The 19,276-nt window shown below is 58.0% G+C and overlaps 1 protein-coding gene across 1 annotated transcript; it reads left to right on the top strand.

The window, feature by feature from the left end:
- The first annotated feature begins 618 nt into the window (after positions 1-618).
- On the top strand, positions 619-18,293 carry TRIT1 (tRNA isopentenyltransferase 1). Its single transcript, XM_076357336.1, has 11 exons — positions 619-804; positions 7,014-7,156; positions 7,623-7,719; positions 7,934-8,082; positions 8,980-9,122; positions 9,408-9,519; positions 10,109-10,221; positions 11,417-11,494; positions 13,289-13,398; positions 13,737-13,854; positions 16,337-18,293. Exons 1-11 carry the CDS (start codon positions 619-621, stop codon positions 16,474-16,476), a joined length of 1,389 nt encoding a protein of 462 aa, XP_076213451.1. The 3' UTR covers positions 16,477-18,293.
- The last annotated feature ends 983 nt before the right edge of the window (positions 18,294-19,276 follow it).

Below are 19,276 nucleotides of genomic sequence, written 5' to 3'. Positions count from 1 at the left end.
CCTGTTGCTATGGCAAAGGATGTGTGTTGCCAGGGAGAGCGGGGCCGCGGAGATACCCTCCTCCCGCCGTCGCCACGGCAACCGTCTCCCTGCCTTCCCTCCCCTCTGTTGCCACGGGGACAGTCGCCCGCTCCCCATCTCCCCGTGTTGCCGTGGCGATGGGGAAGACGAGCCTCCGTGGAGGCTGCGGTTGCCACGGCAACGCGCTCCTCTCTGTTGCTATGGCAGCAGCCCCGCACCTCATCCTCCTGCCCCGTTGCTATAGCAACAGCATCCTTCCCACCCCATCCTACCCCCCCCCCAAAAAAAAAAAAAGGTTCCACGGGGCAGAACCCCACTCGTGGACACGGGCCGGGGCCGGGGGGGGCCGGGGGGCCCTGAAGGCGGGGAGTGCCCGGGGGACCCGAAAAGGGGCCGGGGGCGTGGGGATGGGCAGGGGCAGGGGACAGGGATGGGGACCCGGGCCGGGGCCGGGGCCGGGGCCGAGGGGAGGGACCCGGGCCGGGGACGGGAACCCCGCCTGGCAGAGGGACACAGGGCACAGGGCCCGGCCCCGTCCGCCCCGCGGGTGGCCCCGGCCCCGGCCCCGGCCCGCCCCCGTCCCGCCCGCCCGTCCCTATGGCAGCCGCCCGGCCGGGCCGGGCCATGGCGGCGGCCGCGCTCTGCCTGGGCCGGGCCCCGCCGCCGCAGCCGCCGCGGCCGCTGGTGGTGATCCTCGGCGCTACCGGCACCGGCAAGTCGGCGCTGGCGCTGCAGCTCGGGCTGCGCCTCGGCGGAGAGATCGTCAGCGCCGACTCCATGCAGGTACGGCCGGGCCCGGCCTCCGGGGGAGGCCGGGGATAGGCCCGGGAACCGAGAGACGCCGGGGCCCGGCCTGGGACTCGGGGAGGGCCGCGGCCGGGCCCGGGGGAGGCCGCGGCCGGGCCTGGGGACCGGGGACAGGCCGGAGCTGGGGCCCGGGATCCCCGGCGGGGCCCTGGGCCTGGCTGAGGGCGTCGGGAGGCGGCCTGGCCTGGTACCGGGGGGGCAGCGGGGCCCGGTGGGGGCCCGGAGAGGCCCAGCCCCACGGGGCTGCAGGCTGGGCTCCCCCGGGGACCCCAGGCCCCGTGGCCGGGTGCCTGTGGGGGACAGCCCGGGGGACGGATCCTGCCCGCTGGGTGTGCTCCTGGCGCGCAGGCCGGCCTGGCCCTGGTGCCCCTGTCCTGGGGAAGGGGCCAGGCAGCTGGCTGGGGCTCGGGGTGTTTCGGGTGACATCCCCTCCTCGTAACGTGTCCCCCAGCCGCGGGGCATGGCATGGTTTGCAGCACCGGCAAGCCACGGGCTCTCCCCTCGCCCGCAGGGAGACGCGTACCCCTCTGCCATCGCCAGGACCCGCTGGGTCCCTGCACTGTGCCTCGCATCCCGGCTGGGAGTCCTGGCCAGGCAGCGGTGCTGGCTGGTGCCGTCTGTCCTTCCAGAGGCTGTTTTGTGGACGTAGCATAAGTGAGGCTTTAACGTGGCAGCTGAAGGCGAGCGCTCCCCTCCCCGCTCACCCAGCAAAGGGACACTGACAAGAGACGGGAAAGAGTATTAAAAATGATATTTGCTACTTGGCAGTGACACTGTCTGCGGTCTCGTCTCTTACTGCAAGCGGCAGCGTGGAGTATATCGGTTGTGCAGTCAGGGTCAGTAAACACCGAGGAACCGAGCCTCATGTTTTTGGTCCTAATTGCGTTCAGCTTTGTCACAAGATGTAGATTTCAGCCACCGCAGGGATTTTGTTATTGTTTAGCAAAATGTTTTCCTTCCTAATCAACACTTTCACTGTTCTCTTTCTATAATGCCTGAACTTCCCACCAAATTTAATCTTTAACGTATTTATTACGCTTTTTAAAAAGGCGTTTTCTGCCAACAGCACCCTTTGCCCTTTGCGCTGCTCAGAGATCGACTCTCGCTGTCCTGCGGCCACCTCCAGGTCTCCTGCACCAGGCTGCCGATGCCGGTCGCTGTTTGTATCCTCGAGAGCTGAATTTGAAAACTCCCTCTCCTGAATTTGGAGCGAGCAATCGGAAAGCTTTAATTTCGTGGCGTGTTTTCCTTAAGCTCTTGGGGAAAGAGTGTTTGAGGTCTGAGCTGAATTGACAAAATCCTGCAGGGGCAAAACGTTCACGCGAGATGCGGAAGCTTTGTCCGGCGCTGCCTGATTGCGGGCAGCTGCCCTCCCGACTGCCTGGCCCAGCCGTCGTGAACCACCGGGCGTTGCCGGGGTTGCGGGCCCTTAGTGCGTGCTCCCTAACTGAAGGACTGGCGCTTCCATCTCGCTCTCCTCGAGCCCGGGGTGGGACTGCCTGCGGGCTGGTTTTCTCCGCAGACCCTGTCTGGGCTGGGCCGGCTTTTGGTCGGCTGCTGTTGAGTTTCCAAGGCGAGTTACTACGCTGTAGTGTCCGCGTCAGAAATGTCTCTGAGCAGAGCTCGGCTGGTGCAGTTTTACTAGTACTGACCTTCCTGATCCCAACAAGCCCTAGAGCTTTTGTTCGGTTATTCATGCCCGTTTGTGTCCTGTGAATGCTGAGGTTCTCGGACCTTGCAGTGACCACCAGCCCAGCGTACAGCGGGCTTTAATATCAGGAAAAGGGCTGTTGACTTGAGCGATCCTGTGAACACGAGGCTCCTGCTGCGTCCCGAGCTCTGCAGACGTGGCTGGAGCTGACTGGCACGCTGCGGATTCTCATTTCACGCTGGTGGATGTTTTGAAGCGTGTATTTTGTGCTCTGGTTGTTTCGGGTCCCTCTATGGGAATGCAGGCGCTGGGAGGACTCTGGCTGCAGGCGCCCAATGGCATCCGGGCTCGAGTGGCTCTTGTCCTCCTTTCCTTTTAATCTCATTCTAGCGTGACTGTGGAGCGAGAGCCGAGCAGCTCCGCTACTTTTATCCCATAACGCAGCGTGCTTTCTGCGTGGCCTCTCGGGGCGGCGAGGCGGGGGAGCCCTGCTTCTCCACAGCCCCGGCTGCCTGAAGGCACAGCCTCAAGCAGCTCGCGTCTGCGCCTCCCCCACCACGCTCCACTAACCCCTGTGCCCCACTTAGGCGGTCGCAAGCCAGCCAACTGGGTCTGCTTTCTTGCTGGCTTTGTTCCCGTGGAATATTGTCTCCTCGTTGCATATCCCTCTGCCACGCAGAGCTGGCTCCGGTGTCCTTGCGGAAGAGTCACCGGGTTTTAAAAATCCCATTGCTCATTCTCGACTGACAGCTGCCAGCGACCGTGTCGCCCTCGGCCCCCTCTGTCCATTCATCGCTGCGCCCCGTGCGGGCTCCGTGGAGCTCTGACAAATGCTGGCAGTGTTTTGGGCAGCTGCTGGAGCTGGAGCCAGGCTCGGGAAGGGGCCGGGGAGCCCCGAGCCCACCTGTTCCCGCACACAGGCACCCCTCTATCTCCAGGGTGTTTTCGTCATGGCCTTGGGTCTCTGTGGTCAAATTACAGACTTAGTGGCTGCCTGCGTGCAGCTCAGGAGCTCTGGTTAATCTGATGGCCTCTTAATCTTTCTTTTTGTCCTTTCTGTCGCCGTTTGTCATCCCAGTGAGTTTCCTTTAGGAGTAAGTCATTCCCCGGGGAAGCCAGTCCCGCTTCTTCGTTCCTGGCTGAGCAGTGAGTGCGCAGCGATCCTGGTGCCAGCTTGCTGGAGGGTCCCTTCTGCCCCCGATCCCACTGTCCCTTCTGGAGTTCAAGCTTCGAAGTGGCGATGCAGCCCGCCGGAGGCTGTTGTAGCCCGCTGGGTACATTTCCCAGTTAGTGTGTCAAGTCAGGACATCTTAAGAGCCTTTGCTGACAATCCTTCTCATGGCAGGGATCAGAGAGGGGAGTGAATTGTGCTCTCCTTGCACCCTAGCTTGGTTTGGGTCCTCCATGCCCCTCTCCAGCTGGGAGATCCCTTGGCCCTTGTGAAATCTTCACGCTCTTCCCGGCTGTAGGTGGCTTGGGTGTGTCTGGGGTCCCCATGCTGCACGGCCATCACGTCACCTTCAATACTGTGCTCCCTGCACTCAGGGCAAGGACAGTGCCTTTCCCCCTCTAGTGCAGGTGGGGACAGAGTTTGGGATCGTGCGTGAAACTGGTGGCAGAGCGAGGGTTTGGGAGAGCCCAGCCTTCCCAGGCCGTGGGCTGAGGGTCCTCACAGGCACCGTTTCCTGAGGATCGCTGGTGTTTGTGTCTCCTGCCTCAGTTTCTCCCCCCTCCCCCTTTAAAAGGGGAGACGGTGCTGACCTTCCAGCAAAGTGCTGTGAGCTGTGGGGCTGACCTGCCCGGGGGTTTCAGCAGCAGAGGTGGGAGGTCGCCATCAAGGCTAAGCATCTTTAGTCCCTGGCTTGTATTTGATGTCTCGGAGGCCTGCTGCTCCAGGCTGCCGCTAATCTGTTTTGGGGCCTTAGAAAGCAACAAAGGCTTATCTGAGCCGCTTGCTGAAAATAGAAATGAGTGTCGGGAGGATGTCTCGGTGCGAGGCCCTGCCGACAGCCAGCTGGTGGAAACCTTCTCTGGGCTTTGCTGGGTGTGTGTAAAAGGCCGCCTTTGTTTCCTCCCAGCCCACACACTGACACCGCATTCCTCCTCCTCCTCTTGTTGCCAGATATTCGGGGAGGCTCTCAGTGTTTAATCTCCGGGAGAACCTTGGGGGATTGGAGCCTGAACTGTAAATCCCGGCTCTGCCCGCGCAGGGCACTGGGAGCTCCCAGCTGCCTCCGAGCCTCCCCGTCAGCCCTCAAGTATTGACTGTGATTTCAGGCAGACGAGTGGGAGTCGGAGGAGCTGGAGGGCTGGACTGGCCCTTGCCGGGGGAGAGAAGGCACTGAGCCAAAGCTCACCGAATTCAAAGGCTTTCAGTGCCGACTGGAGACCTGCGTTGAATGGCGCTGCTCAGCCCGGGCTGGGTAATGGAAGGGGATCAATAGCAGCTAGCCACGGGGCATGTTGGCAGAGAGCTGCCTCTTGGGCCTCTCCTCCCGTCTGCTCGCCACCCCCTGGAGCCAGCTGGGTTTCTGCAGGGCAGAAAGGAAGAGCATTTGGTTGCCCTCCCGCTCCCCCCTTGCTTCCTGCCCCCAGGCGAGCCTTTCTCCGCTGAGAGACGGCGAGCAGGAGCTGGCCCTTGCCCTCCAAGTAGCGAGTGCAAGAGTTAAGCAAGATGAGGAGTGTCTGCCGGGCTGCAGCTGGTTCAGCCGCCCCAGCAGCTTGCATGACTGCTCCAGGCAGGGATCAGGCTTCCCTGCTCCACTAACCTCGGATCGTCCCTTGCTGCCGCTCCGTGCCTTCTGCCCGTGGGTCACCTCTGTGTCACCTTGTCCTTCTGCCTGGGACCAGGGGAGGCAGTGGGTGGAGGCTGCGCTGCTGCCAGAGGCTTGGCAGCTTCTCAGAGGGGATTAGGGGGAAATTTGTTTCTGGAAGTCTGGCCCTCTGGCTGGGGTGGTTCCTGGGTGATGGAGGAGGAAATGAGTACAGCCATTTTCAGTCTCTTCTCCCATCAGGTCAGTTTATTCCAAGCTGGGAGACTGCTCCAAGTGGGGAGGTCCTGAGAGCTTAAACACGTCCTCCCTGATACCGCGGCACAAAGCAGAGCCTTAGCCGCTGCCTGGCACGGAGGGTGCTCAGTCCTTGGCGTGGCGCAGAGCTGGGCTGGACAGAAAGGCTTTATGTGCCCCGCTGCAACCACGTGCCTGCTGCCAGCACCCTTGGGGTGCGCGTCCCCACTCTGGTCCCTGTTTGTCTGCAGCTCTGCAGAGCCTCGCAGCACCCGCTGGCAGCATGCCTGGGGCAGTGCCAGGGCACAGGGGCACCCCGCGCTGAGGAGGGTTGTGTCTGCATGCCATGGGGAGCAGGGCGAGGAGCCTTCCTCCCTTCTCCTGGGTGAAAGATGCTCCCATCGGAAGGGGCTGTCTGCTCACGGGACCCAGCCAAGCCGTGGGGATGGGACACCAAGCTGAGGCGGCTCCGGTACTTGCACTGCCTGGGTCTGTGGGCTGGGCTGTGGCTATTGCTTTATGCAGCCTGGAGGGTGGATTTAGGCTGTGGCTCAGATCCGTGCTGCTGGGATTGCAGGTTGCCTTGGCTCTTTACCAAGAATGCTACCAAGGTGTTGGTTTGGGTGGCTTTTCTTTCTGCTCTGCTTTTAGCTGTCTAGCTGAAGGCCAGCATCTCTCGGCAGTGCTCTTCAAGGTTGTATATCCCAAACTCGAGGTTGAAGACACACCTCGAAGCAGCGAGATGCTGCTGGTCGCGCTCACCAGTGTCTCCTGGCACCGTGGTGCAGGACAGTGCCTCTTTTCCTCTAGGGTCACTGGCCTGCACCGATGTGTTTTGCTCCTCTCTGTAGGTACAGCTCAGTGAGAGCAGGCAGCAGGCGGTACGCCAGCCTTTTAAGGTGTGCATGAGCTGAGACCGTTTGTGTGTGTTTAGGAGGCTCCGTGAAGTTGCATGTTGCATCCAGAGAGATCTTTGTGTGTTATGGGAAGCAGTGATCCTTGTCCCCAAACGAGACTCGCTGCTGTGCTGGAGACGGGTGTCTGGAGGTAGGCACGCCTGAGCTTTTAGCTGCAACGGCAGCAGATGAGGAGCCGGCAGCTTGGAGGCAGCCGCCCTCATTGATTTGGAGGTCTGTGCTTCGGAGCCGGGCTTGGTTGGTTATGCTGACTAGGCTTTGACACCGCTCTCTGATCGTTCAATCAGCCTTTCCATCCCTAACTGCAGGGTTATATCAGACCAGGAAAGCAGTCGTGAGCTGTTGGACTCATGGTTCATCTCCCGTGGGCAGGAACAAACACCAGAGAGTGGCAGTTTGGCCCTGGCAGTAGCAGGCGTTGGCAAGATTCCTGCTGCCTCGCCTGAATGGGGCACGTACCCCTGCCTGTGCTGCCTGCTTCTCCAGAGACCGGCGAGGGGCTTGGAGGGGTGATAGGGGCAGGCAGCGGCTGTGCGTGGGGGAAGGAGCAGTGGTCGGTGGGGGTTTCGTGGGCCACAGAGGTGAATGACAGGCTCTTCTCTTCCCCAGGTGTACAAGGGCTTGGACATCATCACGAACAAGGTTTCTCCCCAGGAGCAGCGTCTGTGCAGACACCACATGATCAGCTTCGTGGATCCCCTTGTCTCTAACTACACAGTGGTGGATTTCAGAGACAAAGCCGTGGCTCTGATATCCTTTCATGCTGCAGCCTGCCTGGCCGAGCCAGATACGGACTTCCCCCCTCCACAGCCAGGCCTGCAAGAGAGGTCAGTGTTTGCATCAGCCTTGGGCTCTCCGCATTGCAACGAACTCCAGTTTTCAGAGGATACTGCTGGCAGGGGCGTTTGGAGCTTCTTTTACCCAGCTAATGCTCAGGGCAGCCCCTCCTCATGGCTGGTTGGGGAAGATCTGCTGCACTGCAACAATGCTGAGCTGGGTATTGCCCTCCCTGGCAGTGCCTGGGTGTCGCTGAGTTTTGGTGGTAGCTGGCACAGGTAGCAGAGGATAGTGAGAGATGAGGGACACCTATAACCCTGACCCGCAGCCTCACTGGCTCCTTGGGGCTGGGAGAGTGGGGTCTGGGCCCCAGGCTGCCGCTCCCCGCAGCCCTTCCTCCCTGCCGTGCATCTCTGCTTACGCTCCCTGACTGTGGCACATTGAAGATATCTTTTCCCGAGACAAGATCCCGATTGTTGTGGGAGGAACCAACTACTACATCGAGTCCCTGCTCTGGAAGGTCCTTATCAACACCAAGGTACCGTTGCGGGGCCGCGTATCCCTCCGGGAAAGGGTGAGCCCCATGTTCAGGGCAGGCTTCCTGCGACCAGGCATGGTGCTCCCCCTGCTAGGGTGGGGCAAGGAGAACCAAAAGCCCCTCATTCACCCCGTGGGTCTGGGGGATCATCTTGCTTGTGCTGGCCTTGCACATGGGTGAGTGGCTTGACTCAGGGCTGCCTTGTACCGCACAGGAGAAGGCCAGCATGGCCCCCGGGCCGGTCGCCGACAGGAAAGTGGAGCTGGAGCAGCTGGACGGTGTCGAGCTCCATCGCCGCCTCAGCCAGGTGGACCCAGAGATGGCAGCCAAGCTGCACCCCCATGACAAGCGCAAAGTGGCCAGGTGAGCTTGGCGTGCCAGGGGCAGGGGGTGCCAGGGCCCAGCCCCCCTTCCCGAGGGAATTGTGTGCCTGGGAACACGGCGGGATGGGCTATCCCATCCCAGGCAGGTGCTCCTAACCCCGTAGCAAGGTGCTTGGGGACCTTGGAGCGCTGGTGTTGGGGAGCTCTCTGGGATCTGAGACTTTTGGCCATGCAGCCCCCAGCTTGAACTGCCTTTGGTGTCCAGGACAGCGCATTGCTCCTGGCTTGCGTGCACTCGGGCTGCTCCCGCTGCGGTGCCCCAGCACCAGGGTTTATCTGGAGCTATTTAAAGAGCAAGCTGTCTTACTCGCTGAGTAACATACCTGAGCTCTGTGGGAACAGCATGGCAGCAAGACCAGGCTTGCTCCTTTGGCGGGCCTATCCCAGCCGAGCCCTGGCCCAGGGGGAGCAGAACGCCGCCCACCCCATTCGCACGGTGCAAGGGGACAGAGGGATGGGCACCCTGCGCAGCTTCCTCCACCTCCCCGGCTGGGCTGGGCTGAGCTGGCAGTGATGCTTCGCAGCATTGGCAATGCTGGCCCCTTCCCTGCAGCCCTGCCTGGCTGGAAAGGGCAGGGCTGGAGCCAGAACCCTGGCCCCTGCAGGGCTTGTCCCGGTGCCAGGCAGGAGTGGGTGGCTGTGCTCTGGGCTCCTTGGGTGCCATTGCTGTGCTCTGCACTGCGCTGCACCCCCAGGACCTGGGTGTGCTCGGGATGCCGGGCACAGGACGGGGCAGAAACTTGCCCTCCCCCCACATGAGAGGGTTGGATTGCAGCGAGTGTCTGCGGTTCCCTTTGCTGGAGCCCCCCAGGCTGCTGGGGAAATGGAAAAGCTCATCCTCACCCAGCCTCTGAGCTCTGTCTGTCTCTGCTTACAGGAGCCTCCAAGTGTTTGAAGAGACAGGGATCCCCCATAGTGAAATCTTGCACCAGCAGCAGGAGGAGGAAGGTGGGGGACCCTTAGGGGGGCCCCTGAAATACCCACATTCTTGCATCTTGTGGCTCCATGCAGACCAGGCAGGTGAGAGTGGGCTTTGCTCAGGTTCTGGCTGGCTGAGCATGGTGATGCGGGGTTAGGGCTGACTCCCTGCTCCTGCCCCAGCCTCCTCCCTGAACAAGGCAGCAATTCTTTTGGCATCAGTGGACGTGACAGAGGACTCGCTCCTCTCGCCTGCTGGGCTCTGCCTTCCTCAGGTGGATCGGGAGGCTGGCAGTGCCGAACCAAGTCCTAGCACGTTGTCCAGCTGTGGGCCTCCTGAGGGCACAGCACCGAGCGGCTGAGTGTGTCCTGCTCTCCTCCTCCCAGCTCTGGACCAGCGGCTGGAGAAGCGGGTGGATGACATGCTGGCTGCGGGACTGCTGGAGGAGCTGCGGGACTTCCACCGACGCTACAACCAAGAGAAGGTGGCCGAGAACCGGTGGGTGAGAAGCCATCTCCCTTTCTGTTCCCAGTCCCACCGGCCAGACCCGTGCAGGGCCCGGACCGACTCTCCCTGCAGCAGCTCCAATGGATGTATCGCTGCTCCCAACCCTCTCCTGGTAGCGCCTGCTCCTGCGGCAGGGCCATCAGACGGGACGGGTGCCTGCCTCTGTGGGGGCACCATCAGCGGAGAGGTCTCCAGCCAGATCCTCCAGCACTTCCTGGCTTTCCCTGCCAGAACCCTTAGACCAGGGTTGGTCAAACAGCACAGTCCCTGCGGGTCTCAGCATTGAATTAATTTTGCCTGGACCGTATCTGCCAAGCGGTGACATTTCCCCTCAGTAAAATTTACTTGGTGCTGCCCGAGTGTTCACACAGCAAAGCTGACGTGGACTGTCACTGAAGCCACCAGTCTGCCTTCCTGTGTGTGCCTGGCTTGGCTTGTCCCCCGACACCGTGGGCTTGTGTCACCTGTGGGGGTCCTGCAGGGTGGGACGCAGAGATCTGAGCTATTATGGGGAGGGTTGAGGTCTCTCACTGTTCGGAAGGAGGCTGCTTTGACCCCTGTCTCTTGTCTTGTTCTCCAGGCAGGATTACCAGCACGGCATCTTCCAGTCCATCGGCTTCAAGGAGTTCCACGAGTACCTCGTCAGTGAGGGAAATTGCTCACCCGAGACCAGTGCTCTGCTGCTGCAAAAAGGTGAGAGGAGCACCCTGCATGCCCTACGTCCCTCAGCCCCACGCAGCTCCAGGTGACACTGCGTAATGGTCTGAACCAAGCTCAAACCTTGGGGCAGGTCTTGTTGCGGTTGAGCTGCACCTTTCCCTCTGCATTTTCCACTTCTGCCAGCCCAGGGGAGCAGGGACTCCTTTTCCAGTGCTTGGAGAGCGTCTCTGAGCACACCCAGAGCAATTCTTCCCTCCCTTCCCCCAGGCCTCCTTGCAAGATGTACTGGGCACAGCGTGACGTGGGATCTAGAGCTGGTTCCCCAGTGACCTGGGTGATGGGATCCCAGCTGGGATGTGAATGCTGTGGAGAACAGGGCTAGAAAGAAGGAACGAAGCAGAACTCAGCATCTGGTTCAGCAGCAGGATGGTGGGAAGGGATCTAGGGATCTAGCAGATCACAGCATGAGTCAATAGTGATGCGCTCTTCGATGGCATGTGTCATTCTGGAGTGTCTGAACTGATGCGCTGTTGTTAGAGGAGAGAGCCGCTCTGCTCCTCAGCACAGCAGAGATCCCAGGCGGAGTCAGTCTGTGTCGAGGAGAGTTCAGTGCAAAGTGGAGACGGAGGCTGAGGAAACCACAGAAATTATAAAAAGCTTGAAAACAAGTCTGGGGCCGAAGGATCTTGTTGTGTCTGCTCAGGAGATGATTACGGAGGGATACAATAAGTCTGGTACTAAACATTGAAAGGTTGTACAGTGGTAAACCATCCTCTGGGCCCACTGTGGGTAGGACAAGGAGTCCTGGGCTCCGTTTGCGCAGAGAAGTGTTCAGTTAGGCATTATGAGAGCAGTGCAGCCCCTGAACAGATTGTCCTACCTGCTAAAAGCTTCAGGGCTGAGGTTTTGGGCCCTTTCCAACCAGTGTTCATTCAAGGGCATTTGGGACACCTTGTCCAACCCTTCTGCACTGCCGCTGCCCCTACACTCTGTCTGGCAGGCCTTGGCTGCTTTGCTGTGATGACCACTTCTCGCTGCTGGCTCGGAGACCTCCAGACTGTCAGTAGAAATACTTCCCTTAAGCGAGCGTGGTACCATCCAGCACAAACTTTTGCCTTGTGTGATTTGCTCGCACCGGGGCTGACAGCCTCTTCTCACGCTGCTCTGAGCTCAGCTTGCAGCGTTGTGCTGACCTTTGTTTTTATTTTTTACTCCCTCTGTTCCAAAGGGATCCAGGCCCTGAAACAGGTCACCAAGAGATATGCCCGGAGGCAGAACAAGTGGGTCCGAAACCGCTTCCTGAGACGTAAGTCCTCTGTTCCTGCCCTGCCTCACCATCCCTGTTCTCGCATCTCTTCTCATCCCTCCTTGGCACATCCCCTGCTCCCAGCTCAAGAAAGGAGAGTGGTGGCTCCTCTGCTTTGGGGCAGCATGTGCTGGGGGGGGGGGGCATGTGAGTCCGGCAGAGATCAGACGATCCTGCCTGGATTCTTCTGGCTGGCCCAGGCTGCCCTGGCTCTGCAGGTGTCTGCTGCCACCCAGATCCCTCCAGGATCCACCCACCAGGCTCTGCCCTGATTGCAACCCGAACACGTGGGAAGGAGAGCGGCCGCTCGGCCGTCCTGAGACAGCCCACCCATCACTGTCCACGTTTAACTCGCCCACAACCCGTCTGCCCAGACACTCAGGAAGCCGCTCCTTCTCCTTGCTTCCCCTGTACCCCTGGCTGCCTGTCGAGGGAAGATCTTCCCCTCCCAACAGAAGTGCCATCAAGACTGCTAATACCCCAACAGAACAAAGCAAGCAAAGGCTCAGCCCCATGGTGGGCAGCAGTAGATGACGATGGCTGGAGCATCCCTGCAGCCTATCCTGCCGACGGCTCCCGAGGGGCTCGGGGAGGGGGTGCCCAGCACTGTCCCTCTCCCCACGCACCCACACATGCTCCCTGTGCAGGGCGAAAAGCCCAGTTGACAGCTGCCCTCCGGATTAGGAGCAGGAGCCCATTGGCTGCTCTTAGCCTGGGCCGTGTTCACCGCGGTGGCAAGGAGCCAGCAGGACTTCCCCGTCCCAGCCCCGGCCTTGGAGCAGGGCCAGCAGCAGCAGCTGGGAGCCGGGCACATGTCAAAAGGTGCTTGGTAGGGGCAAAACAACAATAAAATTTAAAAAAAAAAAAAAAAAGACAGGGAGAAACTTGAGTCAAAAGATGGGCTTTGAATGGGGTGCAAGAGCTTTCCTGGAGCCATGTGCTTGGTGGCTGTGGCTCACCTTTCTGGTGGCAGGTGTGCTTCAGATCAGCCCTGTTGGGAGCTCGTTTGTGGTTACAGCAATAAAAAGCAGCACCTGCTGGAGCCTGGCACACGGCAGCCTTTGACGGCTTTGCCCGAGCGGGGCCGTGTGCCCAGCGTCTGCGGGCAGGTGAGCGGCGGCAGGGCAGCGACGTCGCCGGAGGGAACGGGCGCTCCCTGATTGCAGCTGTCTCGCCCTGGCTGGCCTGCAGTGAGCGCCCCGTGCCCTCGTGACAGGCTGGGGGAGGCCGAAGGCGGTGGCTTTGAAACTGTGCCTTGTCAAGTCGAGGCATTGGTAAAGCATCTCCTACCGTGGCCTGCTACTGTGAGCCGGGAGCGGTGACCCCTGCAGCTGCACAAACAATTACAGCTCTGAGTGGGAACCTGCACCCGCAGATTCCTCATCCAGGCTCCATGTCTGCATCTCCTTGTAAGCTTTGTGTGATGGCTTTGTGCCTGGATCTAGCTTTTGATCTTCTGCGGCCTCCTGTGGACCACGGCCGTGATGAAGTGTTTGCTGTTATGATGGGCTGTCGGTGTGCTCGGATTTTGTAATGCTGTCCTGAAGGCAGACAACCACGAAGATGCTTGCTTGAGGTCTTGGGTGTTCTTGCTCTTTGCGAGGGTGGTGCCCCCCAAGCTGAGGTCTCTGGTAATTCTGGCTCTGGAAGGGCTGGTGCCATTTCCTTCTGAACGCTAAAGGACAGCTAGATAGGAAAGGGCAGATCCCCCCTGGTCACAGCGTAGCCCCGTGGGTGCTGGGACATGATGCTGGGGAGGTTCTGGTGATGACCTGCCTTTCTGTGTCTCCGTAGGTCCCGGGCCCAACGTGCCCCCGGTTTATGGCTTGGAGGTGTCTGATCTCTTGCGGTGGGAGGAGGATGTGCTGAAACCTGCTCTGGAGATTGTGGAGAGCTTCATCCAGGTACCGGGTAACTGGAGTTAACACGTGAGCCGTGCCTGAGAAGCCAACTTCTTGGTAGTTTCCAGGCCCCATAACTTGGCACTTAGTCTCTCCCATGAGCAGGGCTGTCTGCGTCCAGCCTTGGGCTTTCCTTGCAGTGGCAGAGGGTTGTTGTCTAAGCTGAAAATTTCTCCTAATGCCCAGTACTCTGCTTGTTTTGCGTGGTAAAACTGCAGTATCTGTCCTGCTAACCTTAGTGTCTGGGTATGGCAAGTTCAGAGCCTAAACTCTACCAAAGTGAACACAGCCAAGCAAATTCTCATAGTAGAAACCAATTTGAGGCATTATTTAATCTACAGGGACGTGAGCCCCCAGCAGAGCCTGTGAAGATGGCGTACGATGTAAATGAGAACAAACGGAGTCATCGCGTGTGTGAGCTCTGCGACAGAGTCATCATCGGGGACAGGGAGTGGGCAGGTAGGATCCAGCAAGGGGGAGAGGAGAGGACCTGGGAGGGGGCACAGCGAGCGCAGTTACGCGGAGGGATGGAGCGAGGCAGTTCTCCGGAGCAGAGCAGCTTCCTTGGCTGTCTCTGCTTGGTCGGATGACCCTCGGCACATGATCTTGGGCTTTCAAGGATTGTTTACAGCCCGTGTATGAAAGCAGGCATTTGCAAGCCCAGAGGGGGTGCAGGAGCTGTGCCACAGCAGCCATCTGTCGGGCTTTCCCCCCTTCCCCGGCACCCAGTAAACACTGCCGCTCTCTGCCGTCACGCCAGACATGGGGATCTATACGTAGCATCAAACCTCAGAGCTGTCTGTGTTTAGTCAGGGCTGCTGGTCCTTTTCAGCGCTTTAGATACTTCGTCAAAAAACACAGAACAAATTTGTTTCTTCTAAAATCTTGTTGTGTAAAATGAAAGTTTCTTAATGTTTTTAATAGCTCAGTTTTGCTCCAATATCTCCTATTTCTGTGTTTTTTTTTTTTTTTTAAAAAAAAAGTATTCCTGGCAGTAATGGTAATAGAAAGGGATTTTCTATTTTCAATAGACTTACTTTAAAAGAGCTCAGTTGGAATCAGATTAACTCAGTGAATTTATCTGTGCTGCGAGGCTCATGCTGAGAACCAGAAACAAAAAGTAGTGGAGAAACTGGCTGCAGGAATGAAATTGGTAAATCTCCATGTGTTGCCCACATGCAGTATATGCAGACACAATGCAAAGATAAATTTCCCAGGTCGCTGGATTTGAACGCCTCGCTTATTCCTATTGCTCCAGGGAACTGCTGAAAGCAAAGATGGAAGTTGGCTCAGAATCGGAAGCTCATTGTAGTGAGATCAGTTTGTAAGTGTAATTATTATTTTAGCCAGTCTCAGCTGTCTCAGCTTGGAGGTGCTTTGAAGGAGCTCTACCTACTCCAGAACTAGAGGACTCTGAAAGTTATCAGGGTCCGAGCCATTCTTCCAGGGCCAGCAAGTTTTATGACGGAGTGGGAACTCCTCAAGATCCCCCCAAACACTGCAGCTGGAACTACGTGTCCTTTAGGGATGTCATCCCAAATTCTGATAGATGATGACAATACCTTTCTCAACCAAGACCAGCTGTTCTCTGCATCCAGCTGAATTTGGCTCAAATCCCCGGACGGTGGGAGGAAAATGGTCCAAAACCTGGGTGTTACTTGTAACTGCAAAATGTAAAAGCTCAAAGGGATGTGAAAACAGTAGTGGGAGCTGAGTCGATCTGCAATCTGGTCTGTTTTCTTAAGTCAAGTTACAGATAGTTCTGGGAACTGCTTCCCAGTACCCCACTGGCTCTGGAAGATTTTTAAATTTTACCTAATTTTACAATTTGTATGGACTTAAAAGAGCACAGCTCCCCAGACAGCAGCAGAAATCAGTTCTTCTTCCAGCCACTCTACGCTTTGGTGTTGCTTGCGACAAACTGCAAGAGGTGAGACTTTATTTCAAGCTGAGGGTGACCCTACAGCATTGTGATAAAGCAGCAGCTTTGCATGTAATTTCATCCTTTGGCAGAAAAGGATGACTGGAAAACACCTGAGGGCCTTGATTCAGTGAGCACACACCCTTGTTTAATTAAGGCCCTGCTTGAAAAGTTTGCTGCTTTAATTGCTGCTCTGATCTCTTGGAAACAGCAAAACCGCCCTGCTAAGATGGTGCATTGGTCTGGTTAGACAAAGCGCCTTCTACTTAGATAATACCACTGATACAGGAGGTTTTACTGTCCTTAACTATGTGATTTCAAACAGAAATGCAGCTCCTGCTGCCCTGCTCTGTCAGTACAAGTTACATCCTTGGGATTATGCCTCTGTTCCCGTCTGACTCATGCTGAAGCGCTCCTGTAGCTGGGGGCCTCGCCCTGGAGTTATGCAAAAGCAGAATTATGCTCCGGGCTCCGTCCCTATCCGCTCCGTAGATAGATGTACGGGATATCCCCAGTGCTGTGGTGCAGGCGTCTAGGCTTACAAATGATCCTGGCAGCGCTCCATGGGGTGGCGGATGGTTGTACAACCTCACCTGCATCCTGCAATGTGCTGCCTCTTTGGTAAACGCTTTCCTTTCTCCCGTCCTCCTGGTGTCGTGTCTCGGTTGGGAGCAGACTCGCCGGGAGAGTTGAATCCTGACAATCTGGAGTCTTCTGCATACACAGAGCCAGGTTTTCTCCCTCTCCCCGTCCTTCCTGCGGTCAGGAGAAGGCTTGGAAGGGTTGTCACCCTCTGAGCCCCAATAGTTTGGCCTAGAAGTGCACTGAGAAATGGCCAGGGCAGGGCTTGGGAGTTCACTTTTCTGTGGGAATGAATTGTGCAGGAGCAATGGGAAGGGAAGGGAAGGGAAGGGAAGGGAAGGGAAGGGAAGGCACTCAGCACTGCACGAGGGGATCGGCTCAGGTGTTTCCTTTTCCAGGGTCCCCAGAGTTAAATGCTCTGTTTGCCTCTTCCTCCAGCTCACACACGATCCAAATCCCACCTGCACCATCTGAAGAAGAGAAGGAAGCTGGAGGCCGCCAGCCGTGCTGCAGAGACTGAGGGGGACAGTGGGGACGCAGAGACCTCGGGCGAGTACAACAGCTTGCCTTTGCCGTAAGCCTGCAGACCAGCTGGCGAAGGGGAGCAGCCGTGCTTCCACCTGTACGGCGAGGAAGCGACTTAGTCCTGGGTGGCCTTGAACCGAACGAGCTGAGTCATTTTTTTGGGGGGGATGAGGCAGGCGTGTAAGTGACAGCCAAAGGCCATCGGCTGCATCAGATCCTCTTCATATGGCCTCATCGCGCCGTGTTCCCATGCTTCCCCAGCCCTGCCTGGAAAGGGCTGGGCCCCGGGGCAAGGCTGCTGGGAGCATCCTCCCAAGCCGAGCGTTAATTCCTGCCAGAGACGCAGCATTATCCTTGGAATGGTTGAGCTGATCCTGCTGGCATGCGAACGTGTCGTTCTCGGAGACAGAAATACCCTGCACTCCTCCAGCTTGGCCAGGAGTGCAACTCCGGAGCTGAGTGAGGTCTTGCTGCCTTTATTGTGGAGAGGAGATTTTTTTTCTTTTGTATGGAAATAAACTTGCAAGATTATTGTGGGTTCCCCTCCCTATTAACAAGTGCAGCTCTCTCGCTCTCTGTTCCCACCTGGCCCAGGTTCCCCACTCTGGGCACAGAGCAGGACGTCCAGGCCTGGTTCCTTCTTCCAGTCACCTTTTCTGCAGCTTCTGAGGGAGCTGAGCAGATGTTCTCAGCTCGGTGGAGGCAGGCTGATCCCTATGCACAGAGCAGGTGCAGAAGGAGCTGGCACCTGTTAGGCAGGAACTTGGAAATGATCTCATCAGGTTTGCAACAGACGAGTCTGTCCTAGTTAAAGCTGAACTCCCGGGGGTTTACACTGTGGTTTGGCAGTGAGAACCGTCCCCGCATTTGAATCCGAGTTGCTGAGCAGCAAATTCCTTGTGCCTTGTCCACGAGGCAGTTGGTCTCCGCCGTGTCGTTCCTGGAGGATGCGAGCGCTGTCTGTGCCACCGCGCTTCCCGGCGTGCCGCTCTGGGTGAAACCGGGAGGGCCTTTTCCAGGGCATTTGGGATTCTCCTGGCAAATGCAATCGAGACGGTTCCTCCTGGGAGGGTTTTGAGCTGGTAGAGCACAATTTTTTCCTTCAGCTGCTTGCCATACACCATGTGGCAAGAGCAATCTCTGAGGGCTCAGCCTGCGAGGGGAAGGGCTGCGTGGGCAGATCTGCCATCACAGGCTCTGGAGATGCCTGCTCTGGTGGGGATTAGATTAAACCTCCAGTTTGTGTTCCTCAGCATTGAATTATTTCTGTAGCGCTCCATGGGGTGGCTGCTTTGGGCCGTTTGATAGGGGTGTGGGGTGGCTTGGGAGCTCAGACTGAAGGGAACATGCAAGGAAGAGCTGGGAATTTGGGTTGGCTTTTCTCTGCCAGCGTTGGGCAGAGCTGGGCATCAGTTTTGAAATGCTGGGCACCGCGTTTGTGTTGCTGGGTCTCTCTGCAGCGCCAGCTGAACCTCTTCTCGAGCCCAGACTTGTTTGCCGTCCACGCTGACTCAAACGTATGTGGATATGGGCTTAGCCCAGCGCTGGAGCACACTGCAAAGGGCTTGTGGCGTGGAACCATGTTCTCATAGCCTGGATGGACGAGATGCAGGTGAGGCCGGGTGTAAAACCCCATTCGCTGCCGATGTGTTGAGCATGGTCTTCTGATAGACAGCATGGACATGTTGAGTCATCTCCCCAGGCCAGGCTGGGATCATCGGGGCAGCTCTGTGAATGGGGGGTGGGATTATCTGCTCTGTCTCCTGAGTGCAGTCAGATGACCATACTGTTAGAAACGGATTTAATATCCTTAATCGGTTTAATATGAACTTTGTTATCCCCACAGATAAATGTTATTCCTCTACCACAATAGCTGCTAGTCTGCCTGTTCTGTTCAAGAGCCTGCTCGTAACAGGCTGTGCTGCAGCCACTGTCGGGCAGGGTCTCCCAGGCCTTCCCCGTGCTCCGTGCCCCCCGCTGCAGTGCCTTGTTTTGAGGGTAGCAGCTCCCAGGTGTCCCAGGGGAACGGGGGTCTGTCATTCCTGCTTGTTCATGCTGTGGCTGGACCGGGAAATGGAAGGTGGAAGCACTCCCTGATCCTGCCAGCAGCAAGAAGCAGGTGAGTTTGCTTTCTCGGAGAGGTAGGGGCTGTCGATGAAGACGCAGGTTTTTATTTATGCAGAGCCAGGGACAGCGTCTCAGCGACGATTTGCTTTCCGAGGAAGAAGCTGGTGTCTGTTGTACCTCTGCTGTTGGAAGGACTCAAGGCAGGGGCTGGCGTCGAGCTCCTGGCAAGGGTCGCACCAGTTCCTGGCGCCGGCACATGTTGTTCAACTCCTGCTCCTCTTGCTCTGGGCCCTGCCCGCTCCCCGGCCTCCTGCAGAAGGGGCAAACAATGCGAAATCACTCTCCAGTCCCGGCCAGGACTCGCTGAGAAAGTTGCTGTGGTCTCAGGTTTCAGGCTGCTCTCAGTGCCGAGAGGTTTGGGGATGGGGAATGGCGCTTCACTCCATCTGCCCTCCGCTAATCCCCAGACAAACGCAGCTCTTCCATCTGTGCAGCCGGAGCCGCCGAGCCCATCACACCAGCCACTTAATCTAAATGGCTTTGGCCAAAGATAAGGTCATTAATTACACTGGGATTAGAAAACAGTACAGGCCTGGCGTGGCTTGGCTCACCATCAGTTAAAGTCCTCGGCACCCTGGCCCGGCTGAGCATCGCAGCTGGAGAGCTTGGAAGAGACCCGTGCCCTCGCTGGTGGGGCATCGTCCCCGTGGCGTTGCCTGTCCTCAGAGGAGTCCCCTCACCTGGACACTGGCGTTTTGGCATGGTGCTGGGGTAGGCTCCTGTCCC

This window comes from Aptenodytes patagonicus, chromosome 21 (genome assembly GCF_965638725.1).
Source record: "Aptenodytes patagonicus chromosome 21, bAptPat1.pri.cur, whole genome shotgun sequence".
Lineage (NCBI taxonomy): Eukaryota > Metazoa > Chordata > Aves > Sphenisciformes > Spheniscidae > Aptenodytes > Aptenodytes patagonicus.
This window is presented reverse-complemented; position numbering and strand designations above follow the sequence as displayed.

Excerpts from the sequence above, each read along its gene's own strand:
- TRIT1 (XM_076357336.1), top strand. The coding sequence starts at position 619 with ATGGCAGCCGCCCGGCCGGGCCGGGCCATGGCGGCGGCCGCGCTCTGC. Across the intron at positions 8,083-8,979 it reads GACAAGCGCAAAGTGGCCAG|GAGCCTCCAAGTGTTTGAAG; the intron begins GTGAGCTTGGCG and ends CTCTGCTTACAG. Across the intron at positions 10,222-11,416 it reads TGCTCTGCTGCTGCAAAAAG|GGATCCAGGCCCTGAAACAG; the intron begins GTGAGAGGAGCA and ends TCTGTTCCAAAG.